The sequence below is a fragment of the Typha latifolia genome, chromosome 1 (assembly GCF_019914945.1).
Source record: "Typha latifolia isolate L0001 chromosome 1, TyphaL0001v2, whole genome shotgun sequence".
In the NCBI taxonomy this organism is placed as follows: domain Eukaryota; kingdom Viridiplantae; phylum Streptophyta; class Magnoliopsida; order Poales; family Typhaceae; genus Typha; species Typha latifolia.
In genome coordinates this window covers 4,602,901-4,615,122 of record NC_133086.1, presented here as the reverse complement: position 1 = coordinate 4,615,122, position 12,222 = coordinate 4,602,901, and the positions used below count along the sequence as shown (strand labels likewise).

Here is a 12,222-nt window from a genome sequence, read left to right as displayed (position 1 = left end):
TAGAAATAATTACATCAAGAGAATTATTACTTATTTTTCACATGCATACTCTCTGCCTTTTTATTTTGGTATATATTGATCTTCTAAATTATTAAAAAAATCTCTCCTGTAAAAATTAAAAGAACTATTTTGCCCTCAATTTTCCTTTTCTTTTTCTATTTTAAAACAAAAGTAAAATAGTCTCTAAAAAGAATTTAAATTTAATCATGTGGCAGTCACATGACACAGTTTTTAACTAACAAATAATTAACGGAGCAAATACTTTAAAAGTTTTATATAATTAAAGGAGTCAATGTCACAGAAAACAAATGAGAGCGTCTAAGTATAATTATCCATTTAAGATGCTAAGATATCCTCTTATTGGATTGGATAGAAGCAAAAAAATGTTATACAGAAGAAAATAGTGAAGGCCAAATAATTCTCTTGTTCAATTATAATCCGTCTTGTGGAATATTCTAATCATCGACTCCAAGTATTTGGACTCGAAATACCATAGCCTTATATTCGGCGTCGCAAGTGGTGTTCTGCCAATCTGACATACACATACTCCAGAACCAAAGTCTGCAACGGGAGGAGCTTCTGCACAGACACCGACACCGGCACCGGCTTCTGGTCAATAAACGCCGCCGCGCTTTGCTCGTTAAATACCCCCCTATCTCTACGCATTCACAAGAATCTCGGGTCCAAAGTAAAACGTCAACTGTTTCAACTTTGATGGATCCGGACCTGTCGGTTTGAATCCTTCCTCTGCCCAAAATTAGCTCCCTCCTAAATGCTTTTTTACGTTTCCTGATCAAAAACCAAGAAGAAGAGCGTTTCTATCTTTCTTCTTTGCTTCACGTTCATATTGGTTTCTTCTTCCTATTCTTTTCCTTTTTGTTTTGTTTACGTGATCGCCAAACTTATTCTGAGCAATGTTTCTGAGTGAGATCAAGAAGCAAACATCCTATTTCCTTCGAGACAAGTACAAGACTGCAAGGCTGGCGTTGACCGATGTAACGCAGGCCGAGCTGTAAGCTAAACAAAAGACTTCTTCTTCTGAGATCTCTACGCTTATTTCAATCCAGATTATTACGTGATTTGCTCTTAATACTTTCTTTTATCCTCGAGAATCTCTTTAGAAATTTATAAACTGATGAATTTTGAAACTTCAAACTGTTTTTGGATGGAAAAAAAAATAATAAAAAAATTCAGATTGATAGAAGAGGCTACAAATAGTGACCCTTGGGGTCCTGATGCTAAGACAATGACAAGAATATCTGAAGCAGCATTTGATATCGATGATTACTGGAGGATTGTCGATGTTTTGCATCGAAGGTGATTCTTAAATCTTAGACAACTTCAGATTTTTATTTTATTTTATTTTGATGGTAGATTTGGAGAAGGGATCTCTTTTTCTCATGCATGGCTAATTGGCTATCCTACTTATTATTGATTTAGTCATAGAGTACAAAATCGTGAAATATGCAGGGATGATATATTATTCTGCATACAGAGTAAGGCCAACATGTTTTCCTGGTTACAATGATCCTTCTTAATGCATCAGAAGCACCAAGAAAGTCGTCGACGATCACGATGTAGTCTTTTAGATTGAAATATATATATATATATATATATATATATATATATATATATATATATATATATATATATATTCAGCAAGTAATCGAAACAAACGTGCTGACTTGAAATGGTTTTTCTTACAGGCTGCGCTCTATGAATTGGAAGGAATGGAGACAATTATACAAAACTTTAATAGTTTTGGAATTTTTTCTAACACATGGACCAGAAAGTTTTTCTGAAGAGTTCTGTCGCGACATGAATGACATCCGAGAGCTAGGGAATTTCAATTATGTCGATGAAAAAGGGTAATATATTGTGAGCGAAATAATCACTTATATCAGCATGATTTGGGTCTGAAGTTTCAATGGCAGGAAATGAAACTATTTTTTCCCTTCTTCAGGTTCAACTGGGGATCATGCATGCAGTTGAAAGCTGAAAGGATATTGAAGCTGCTGGGTGATAAAGAGCAGCTAAAAGAAGCCCGTTCCAAGGCACAAAAAGTTTCACAGGAGATTCAAGGATTTGGAAATCTTATAGTCTCTTCCTCCTCTTCTTCCTCTCAAATCTCTAGAACCTCATCCTTTGGCTCTTACTCCTTAGATAGTCCTACATGGAGTGCACAAGATGAGCCACTTAAAAATCAAGAGCAATGTAACAAATCTACTAATGAACTTTTTGATGATCTTAAACAAGGACCAGCAAAGAAGTTCGCCAATGACACTATGCTTAAGGAAGAAGTGGAAGGACTACATCTTTGGGACACTCCTATTGCGGAGAATGCCAATCTCCTTGAATCATCAGATGAAGAGGAAGACGAGAATTCAAATGGCTGGTCTGCTAGGACTTATTCACCAGTTTCCACAACTAACAATCGAATTAAAAGAGATAACAGAGCAGTGGCATTACGAAGTTTATCGAATACGGGAAAGACGACGAAGAAGTTTGAGAGGCAATCCTCATGGGGCTTTTGATTTGAATAGATTTTATATATACATATATTGGTTTAGTTCCAAGTCTAATATTTTCCGTGCATGTAACGATGTATAGTATGAATAAGGAAGTCTATTTGGAAGTACAGCAAGTTGTTCAGTAAACATCAGACTTATACTACCATTGCGAATGACAGCAAAGGTTAAGGCATTTCTTTGTCTTTCTGCGTACATTCTTTTCAGGATCAATGAGTTAATAGAAGATAAGCAATGCCGCTCCTTTTCTTGATGACTTGATCTTAGTCTTTGTACCAAAGAGTAGAGAACAAGAAGATGAGAGTAGAGAAGCAGAATAGAGTTTTTTTTTTTAGGAGTTTAGGGCTCCTATTTACGAGAATATATTAGGAGAGCTCATCTATCACTCGCGTAAATATAAGTTAGAGAGCAAGTTTGTCTTTTTCATTTCCTTTTTTTGTCTACTGATCCAGGAGTGAGCTTTTCAATTTTCTTCTCACTTCCGAGCTCGATGACATACGTACTTTCTTCTACGGAGAACTCGATGTCGTTCGTACCTTTTCCTACTACCTCGCCATCTCCAAGTTCGTTCCCTCTCACAAAAGGATATGTCGCTGTCGTAAGTTAAAAAAATGGGCAATAATTTAAGATTGTCAGTGGAATTATCCGGAAAAAAGTAGTCTAAATGTAACTTATCCACCTTTAACCGAAAGCAACGGATAAACGTTATCGAGTCTCTCTCCTCTCTCATCAAGGTGGGTCCCTGCCTGCGGCCACGTGGCTGCCTCCTTCGGACGCTCAAAATCTTCCTTTTCTCTATTCGAAAAACTCTAATCCAGCAATCGTATTATCTTCTCTTCTCCTCCCGATCCACCTTATCCTCCATATCGCAACCTCGCCGGGATTCTCCTCAACTAAGAATCCAGCATCTCTCTTTGGGTCTGGTCACCGATGTGTGGTGGAGGTGATTTGAAGAGATCCGAGGCTTGATTCTGTAAGGTTTTAGGAATTTTTTTTTTCTGGTGTGTGCATCGGATTTGATCGGCGATGGATTGTTGCGGCGCGAATGCGGTGGATATGGGAGAACCTGATTCTTTCTACGAGATCAGGGCCGAGTACCGCGATGATGTCCCAAAGATTCGGTTCAAGCCCAGGGTCGGTTTGATTTCTTTGTTAGATCTCACGTTTTATCTCTTCCGCTCTAATTTAATCTGATTCTCTGGGTTTTGATGGTAATATTGCTTCAATGGATGGCGGCGTAGTAGTTTCAATTTGTGATTAGACGTCCAATAGGATGTCGACCCACATTGTGAGACATAAGTCATAAAGATTGATTCATGTGATACCATGACATATTGCTAGCTAATATGGGGAATTGAGCAGTATTTATACTTTCTTTTCAATATAATTTTAGCTTACATTTAAGAGGGAACCAGGATTTAGCAAAAGAACTGAAAGAAGAAGTAGCTTCTCTTCTTTTTTAGACGATTTCCTCTTTGGGACTATTATATTCGTTTTGTAACTTTTATTTTTATTTTTATGGAATACAATCATTACTGAAGCCCCTTATTCAACTCTGTGATATAATGGCTTTGAATTTCCTAGCTGTATTGAAGCTAAATTTCAGTTCATTTTGTTTGACCTATGATTATCAATGAGCAACATCATATTCTATCTATTAGTTGGAAATCTTTGGGATTTCTTCATCTAGTTGGATAACCTTCTTTCTACTAATGTAGCCGGGCAAGACTCTTAGCGCAAGGCGATGGCATTCTTCATTCTCTGAGGAAGGTTATGTGGATATAGCCAAAGTGCTTCAACGAATACAACGTGGGGTAAGGGATTTGTCATTTCGTCTTTCAATATAATTAGTCTATGGGGAATTTCGATATGCCAGATATAACACAAGCTAAATTATGGAAAGAAATGATTCATGTGACATGAGGACTCCCTAATAATTGGAAATGATGCTTTGTTGTTTTCCTAATTGGGAAAGAGGGAGAAGGAAAAATAGAATATTTCATAAAAAAACATTAGGCATTGCATGAAGTTCTGAGCTGAAGAAAATGGGAGAAGGAAAAACAGAAAAATGTTTAGAAAAAGCATTAGGCGCTGAATAAAGCTCTGAGCAAAAGAAATCGAAGGAATAATGCATTTAAATAATTTTCTCATATCAGTATATGCATGATTGCATAAATGAATTCTTTCTTGCTTATTTTTGTCCAAGTGCCAAACTCATTTTTCCTTTGTTTTTATTTTAAGGCTGTGTATCAGTGCATGTGATTATTTTGTATCTGTTCCATGCATACATTGTGTCAAGTGAGGAAGAAACATTGTCTAAATTTGGTCTTGTGTCAAATGGTAAATGTTGAACCCGGCTAATGTCGACATCTCATCAAATCATAATAGCCATGTCAATGGGCTGGTCCTGGGTCTGTTTCAATTCTAAGAATCTGGTCTGAGCCTTGCAGCCTACATAATACTATGGCTTGGCGGGGCCAGGTTAAAGCCAGATTGGCATTTCTAGCATTGCATTTTCAGCCAGGCCTGGTTTGTTTCCTTTCATCTAGTAATTTTGGGCCAAGTTGGCCCTTGGCAGGAACTATATGGGTATGATCAGGCCAGTTTGGCCCTTTCACACCCTAATTTAGCCTTGGTTTACAGTTGGTTTTAGGCAGGCAGAGATGTGGACTCTTGAGCCTGTCTTGCTCAGAGATGTAAATTATCGGATCTCAAATTTTGTGGTTCCTGCAAAGGTAGGATACTGTAACTGATCTGATTGACTGCTAAACCTGCTGTTGAAATTTAGTAGCCAATAACAGAAAGACAGAAGGGAGAAAAAAAGTGTAAGTAAAGAAAGAAGAAGGATGAGGAGGTAGATAAACCACTAAAGCCAGTTTTACTCAGTCAGCTCACTAGCACTGAAAATTAAGCATTGAACATTAAACAAAGTATCAGAAAATAATAAGGCATTGTGGTAATCTATCTTCGCAGGGTTTCTAGTTATCCCAGAATAACCCAATACCTTTATAAGGATATTAAGTAATTAAGGTACCAAAGAAATACCATAAGATCAGCTTTTACAATTCGTGGTACTAAAGTTCGAATAGTATCTGAAATAATTCAGGTGGCAATATGCCAAATTATACTTCTGCTATAGAAGCTCATTCTTTAGCTCCTATGTGGGTGGGATGAGGATTTTGTGGACTAAGGAAACAATCTCTTAGTATCTAATATAATAAGGAATTATATTGCATCGTATATGCCAAACCTCCAATTGTGTAGAAGAGAAATCTCGCTGCACACCTGCAACAGTTTGGCACCTTCAGTTTGCTGAATTGGTTAGTGAAGAAGTCTAGTTTTTTAACTTCTGCACATCCTATGTATATAAAGCTGAAACATAAGCATGAAACTCTTTTTTTGCATCAAGGATGTGGTATTTTTGGCTTGATGCACCGAATTCATTGATGATAAAGCGAACTGATGGACAACTTTCATCCGACAACACTTCAGTTTTTCTTTTTCTCATGTGTATCATCTTTAATTGATAAATTCTTTAGCGAGGGAACCTCCATGATCTTGCTCTTCTCTTTTTGAATTATTATGACAGGGTGTTCATCCAACAATCAAGGGAGTGGTCTGGGAATTTTTGCTTGGGTGCTATGATCCTAAAAGTACTTTTCAGGAGCGAACTAAACTAAGAGAACATCGAAGGTAGTATTTCCTTTCACATCAGTAATCATAATATTGAGCATATGAGTAGAGACTGGACTGTCTCTTGGCCACACATCACATCAACATGCATTGTGTTCATATACTTTATATGATGTTTCTTTCTTGGCAGGTCAGAGTACGAGAAATTAAAATTCAAGTGCCAAGAAATGGAGAAGGCAGTTGGTAGTGGAAGGATTATTACAATACCTGTAGTTACTGATGATGGTCAGCCTATTGAGGACCCTGCTAGTGCTGCTTTGCAAGAGAATAAGCCATTTGATACAGCACATTCCCCAATAGAAGAGCAACAGATCAATAATGCACCTCTGCACAAAGAAGTCACCCAGTGGAAGCTTACCCTGCATCAGATTGGTAAATGTCAATGGCAATAATATTGTGCCATCCTTGTTGATTTCGTCCCTACAAGCAACTGCAGATTATTCTTGTAGTACCTCATCTACTTTTCATCATGCTGCAGATCAATTCCTATACATGCTTCCTTATAGTAAATTTTCTGGATATGTTATTAATTTAATATTCATAGGCTGAAAATGTACTTAAAAGTTGCATGTTGGGCTTGGCTCTCAGTTTTAAACATCTTTGTTTTAAAGCAAAATCACATTGAACCTCTGTAAGTATCATTCGAAACCCTAGGTAAAGGTCAAAATTGTATTCTTCCTTTTGTATTAATATTTTCTTCAGTTTAGTTCATCTCCTATTACACTTGCAGATCTCATTGATAATTTTGTTCATCTTCCTTTCATGCATATCTCATCTTTACTTCAATAAATGTGAAAGTATAACAATGCAACTCTTGAATAAGCCACTGAACCATCTTTACACGACTTTCACTCACAACCTCACATAACAGCCTATAAACACCATGAAACAGAGCTGCATTAGAAACTATTGCTTTGTAGATTTCACTCACTTTGACCCTAGCTGGACTGTACTGAAAAAGAATAAATATCTTAAGCACATATCAGGCCAGAATGTTAGTCTAATCCTAACAGATAATGGAAGATGAGTTGTTGCATGTGCTTAGACAATTAGGTCTCATTTACTTGGTGCTCTGATGGTAAGGAAGTATGCCATATATCTTATGCACACATTAGGCCAGAATGTGCTTGTTTTTTTTAGTTTTATACTTGTGTCTTCAGTACTGGTTGTGACTTTTTGGTGAAGTCAACTAATCAATCAATCATATATTTTTTCTTAGCACTCCGCCCTGGAGAGAACACTAAGCGGATTTGCTTAATAGTTCTATGGATCTTATTTGTCATGGTAACAAGCTGCTCTTTCACCCCTCTTACTGGTGGTGAATTTCTCAAAGAATAACTGACTAGAGATGAGCATGCATGATTTCCAAATGATAGGGTAGCAGCTAGAAGGAAGCCTTAGTCAACTACTTGGCTCTAACTTTACTTTGCTCATTCCATGGATATAATGGGTCTGGAGCACTACCAAATTGTCTTAGGTATTTAATCTGATTCCCTAATCTAACCATAGAATATTGACTGACCTTATCTTCTAAACTAGACGTAAGTTTCAGTTTCAATCAAACTTAAACAAGCACCTATGGCAGAGCTAAAATTGAAAGCAACTTGGAGAAGCGAGCATCTCCAAAGCACAACCATGGAAGTGCCAAGGTAGCTGAAGAGATATGTCAAAAGCTATGCCTGAAATCTCTAATATGGAAATCCTCTATCACGCCTGAGCATCTAATATATAGTGAAAACTGAAAAGTGGAAACAACAAAACAGAGCATGACTAACATTAAGAAGCAAAATAGAAGATATTTGGAAATAGAGGTTATGATTGCTGATCGGAGTTTTACCTGCTTTTAGAGCAAAATGTCTTCATAAACATCTTGTTCACAGATGTATGATTGATCTTCATGTGTAATTGGTAACAGGATTGGATGTAGTTCGGACGGACCGGACACTTGTATATTATGAGAACCAAGAGAATCAGGCAAAGTTGTGGGATATACTCGCAGTTTATTCATGGATTGACAGAGATATTGGTTACTGTCAAGGTGGTTAAGCTGACAAAATTAATGATCAGAAGAATATGACTTGTCTATTATTTGGATCTATCATTCTGATGTAAAGTTCTTAAGCAGGAATGAGTGATCTTTGTTCACCAATATCAATCCTTATTGAACATGAAGCAGATGCTTTTTGGTGTTTCGAGCGTCTGATGCGTAGACTGGTATGCATCATTTTCCTTTGACTCCTGTTTCACTCATGATTGCACGATGTATATGTAATTTTAACTCTCTTCTCCTTGTGAAATCATCTCTCCTGCTAAGGTTATAATGCTTGTTTTTCTTGTGACATATTTACTTGACAGAGCAGCAAAGCTTAGGAGGTGAAGTAGAATTTTATGATCTTGAAATAGAAGTCTCTCCATGAGTACAATTTCAAATGTGTCTAGATAGAGCAAATGAGCAATAGGGAGTTTTGTTTCCTTTTCTTGTAGAGGTATAATGTTTTGCTGGAAATGTATCAGGTAGCCATTCACATTGTTTTCATTTCATCTCTCCTTTCAGTTGTTCAGCCATAAATGGTTAGATTTTGAATCATACTATTAATGATACCTACTTTATTTTCCTGTCATTGCAAAGCGAGGAAATTTCAAAAGCACCACAACTTCTATTGGAGTCCGGACTCAGTTGAGTGTATTGTCATCTATCATAAAAGCTGTTGACCCAAAGCTGCATGAACATATAGGTATAATATCCTATTACTTGTATTAAGCTAAAAAATTTAGATAATGTTGCTTTAGTTATTTATTCAAAGTTCTAATTTGTTGCACTTTGGTAATCTGCATCAGGATAGTTCTTTCAGATCCCTGGGTTCCTATTCCAAGAACATACTGTTGTGAACTTTCTTTATTATGCAGCATTTGCTCATGACCATGTTTCCGCTACGTTTATGTTTGTTTCATTTTTCACTAAATTGTCCTGATAAGTCATTATGTGCATAGTGGCATTAACTTATCAACTTATCATGAGTATCAAATACTAAGTTTCAATTTGGTAGTGTATAAATCTAGAAGTAGCATGAGTTTCTGGACCTTCACACTACATTCTTATGTAGAGTGTATGTAGAGTGTATGAGTTTCTGGCGTTAACCCCTCTATTTTTGGTAAAGTTCTGATTTTTTGAAATGCATCAACTTATCTTTTCTGGATGAACGTTAATGATTAGAATGCAATGAATCATTTGAATTTTATCTTTTGGAACATATATTTCAAAAAACCGTACAGTTTCAAAATATATGTAGTGATAAATGAGCAATTATGTGCTTGAGAAACTGAAGATATTTCATCTTAATGACTTGTTCACTCACTGTTTCAGTAAAGTATCTTTTTATGTTTTGTCCAGACATATTTAAAGAACTAAGGAAGATAGTCAATGTTAATTGTTAAATATTCCAATGATGCTTCCATTGAGATATTTGCTTATATTCCATACAGAATTTTTAATAAGCATAAAATATTTTGATCAAATGATGGAAGTTCACATTTCTAAAATCAAATTTTCTCTTTGCCATAGATTACTTTGATATGTGTTTCTCCTTTTCATTCCTTCTTTGGAGTACTGAATTTCCCTTCTTAGCCTCTCCTTTCCTTCCATGCTTTCTGCTGAGAAGTTGAAAATCATAGAAGCTAAGGCAGATTATCTAACCAATTATGTGGGTGGTGTAGCACCAGCTAGTAAGCTAGAAGCACCAAAAGGTCATATCTTTTGTTCTTGAGGAGTTCTTCTGCCAAGAAAGTTGAATTCGTCATCTTTTTCTTATCAATCCAATCAGTTCCTGAGTAGGTTTTTGACGTAGAAAATTACAGAAAAATATAGAAGAATCCCTTTGCTTTTTGGATGCAAGGTTGTAAGTTACATTCACTGTCAAATTTCAACAATTATTATTTCTGGCTTCAAGCAGGTCTGATGCAGAAATATCTAATGTTGGTCAGAAACTTATAGCGCCTGGTATTTTCTGCATGAGTGCATCAGGTTATGGGTTGCCTCATGCTTTATAAGAATCAAGAAGTGTCAAAATATTTATAACTGGCTGGTTAATATTGTTGATGAATAATCTTCAGTATGGTTGTCAAATGGAACCATGTCCATATATTTTATCCTGCTTCTTAGCAACTCCATTGTTTGCATCGCTATTTGAACAACAGCCTAACTCATGCTACTGAAATTTATCTTTGCTCATCCGTTTCTTCTAGCATTACTCTCATGTCTAAGAAAGAAATCAACTGATATATCATCTATTGTCCAAGAGTACCTGATTTCCTGCTCTATCTACTTCTGTATCTGTGCTCCATCACATCATCTATGAGCAGACAGAAAAAAGTAGCGTGTGGAAATCTTGATATTTCTGATAGAAAATCATTAACGCAGAAAATCTAGATGGAGGGGAGTATTTGTTTGCCTTTCGCATGTTGATGGTCCTTTTTCGCAGAGAATTCTCATTTGTGGACTCATTGTACCTTTGGGAGGTAAGATTTCTTTGTGTAGACACTTTTATATTTTAAAAACAATTACCATTCATAGCTAATTTCCAAACCTTGAAAGTTAGTAGTCTGTAGTTGCATATACTCAACATCTATCTCTTTTCTTTTATTTTTTTTCCCTTTCCTCAGTCAGACAAACTGTAATCAAATACCGGAAAAAGATTCATGTAAACTACCTCTAGCTCTCAGTTGTTGCCTCCTTCATTGTTGTTTGTAATGTAATTGTCATTGTTGATGTTGCTGCTGCTGTTCTTATTATTCCTGCCTCTAGTTCACAGTTGTCACTACTCAGAAGGTTGTTTATCTCCTAAAATTTCAGCTTATGTGGTCCATGGAATATAATCCCAACCTTTTCTCGATGTACGACTCTGATGCATATGCTAACAGAAGGAAGGGAGCAATAGGAGACAAAAAAAATATGCTGGAGGAGTGCGGCAAGTTTGAGAGAAAGAATGTCAAAGCTGGTCAGAAGGATCATCAGGCTCCTCTATCCATCTTCCTTGTAGCCAGTGTTCTTGAGGCCAAGAACAAACGACTATTAAAGGAGGCTAAAGGTCTAGATGATGTCGTAAAGGTTCTCTCTCTCTCTCTCTCTCTCTCTCTCTCTCTCTCTCTCTCTCTCATGTGTATGTGAGTGGATGCACATGCGTGTTTTGCTTGCCTGTTCTGTGTTGTTTTTTAATGTGTTTTAGATGTTGTGTAAAGATTTGCATATCAGAGTACAATATGCTAGTTGTAACCATTAAAGCAAGAGGTCTTTGATTTAATTATTGTTTAACTCATTAATTGATAACTTAATGCATGAGTTGATAACTTGCTACATATCCAAGCACTTCAAATCTAGCATGTCAGAACTTGTTATTCTAGGCTAAAATGAATGTGCTTGCTCCAATCTTATGGTTGCTCTCAAGGAACAATGTAGTTGTCTGCTTGCAACTTATTAAGTCATCCCTCACAAACGTATACTGTATGCATTTTATTTAGCTCGTCATCAAATCTGTAACAGATCTTGAATGACATTACTGGAAATCTGGATGCAAAGAAGGCATGTGACGAGGCGCTGAAGATTCATGAAAAGTACTTGAACAAAGTAAGTCTTTTATGAATCTCCGTTTAATTCCTTATGATCAGGAACTTGTGATGAATCTACTAAAGTGAATAATATTCTCTCTTGCAGACAAAAGTATCCTAGTCTTTCTTCTTTGTATTTAGATACATAGCCAGAAGAAGCTTGAGGATTGCCAAAGTGACGTGCCATTTGGAGGCTCTCCTCTCATGTTTCTTACTTTCCTCCTTGAATTACCTCACAATTCATTCATTCTTTTTATTCTTCAGACACCCATCCGTGATGTAATGTGGTTGTATCACAAAAGGGAAAGAAAAATGTAATGTGGTTGCATGCCTACCTTGTTATAATACAATGAAGGAAATCATTTTGAGTGTAACCATCTCATGTAAACTGATTGTGATC

At 36.4% G+C, this 12,222-nt stretch overlaps 2 protein-coding genes across 3 annotated transcripts; both read left to right on the top strand.

The window, feature by feature from the left end:
• The first annotated feature begins 914 nt into the window (after positions 1-914).
• LOC140800314 (ENTH domain-containing protein C794.11c-like) lies at positions 915-2,534 on the top strand. The gene is made up of 4 exons (XM_073155039.1): positions 915-1,012; positions 1,195-1,317; positions 1,707-1,868; positions 1,964-2,534. Exons 1-4 carry the CDS (start codon positions 915-917, stop codon positions 2,532-2,534), a joined length of 954 nt encoding a protein of 317 aa, XP_073011140.1.
• Positions 2,535-3,339: 805 nt separating this feature from the next.
• On the top strand, positions 3,340-12,196 carry LOC140780706 (rab GTPase-activating protein 22-like). 2 transcript variants are annotated; one of them, XM_073126420.1, is made up of 11 exons: positions 3,340-3,662; positions 4,247-4,342; positions 6,118-6,221; positions 6,352-6,593; positions 8,137-8,259; positions 8,347-8,435; positions 8,851-8,956; positions 10,639-10,736; positions 11,071-11,325; positions 11,758-11,841; positions 11,929-12,196. In XM_073126420.1, the coding sequence occupies exons 1-11, from the start codon at positions 3,555-3,557 to the stop codon at positions 11,941-11,943; spliced, it is 1,320 nt and encodes a 439-aa protein (XP_072982521.1). In that variant the 5' UTR covers positions 3,340-3,554; the 3' UTR covers positions 11,944-12,196. The 2 variants fall into 2 exon arrangements, with proteins under 2 accessions (XP_072982521.1, XP_072982522.1); XM_073126421.1 differs by lacking the exons at positions 3,340-3,662; positions 4,247-4,342 and having other exon boundaries at positions 6,357-6,593.
• The last annotated feature ends 26 nt before the right edge of the window (positions 12,197-12,222 follow it).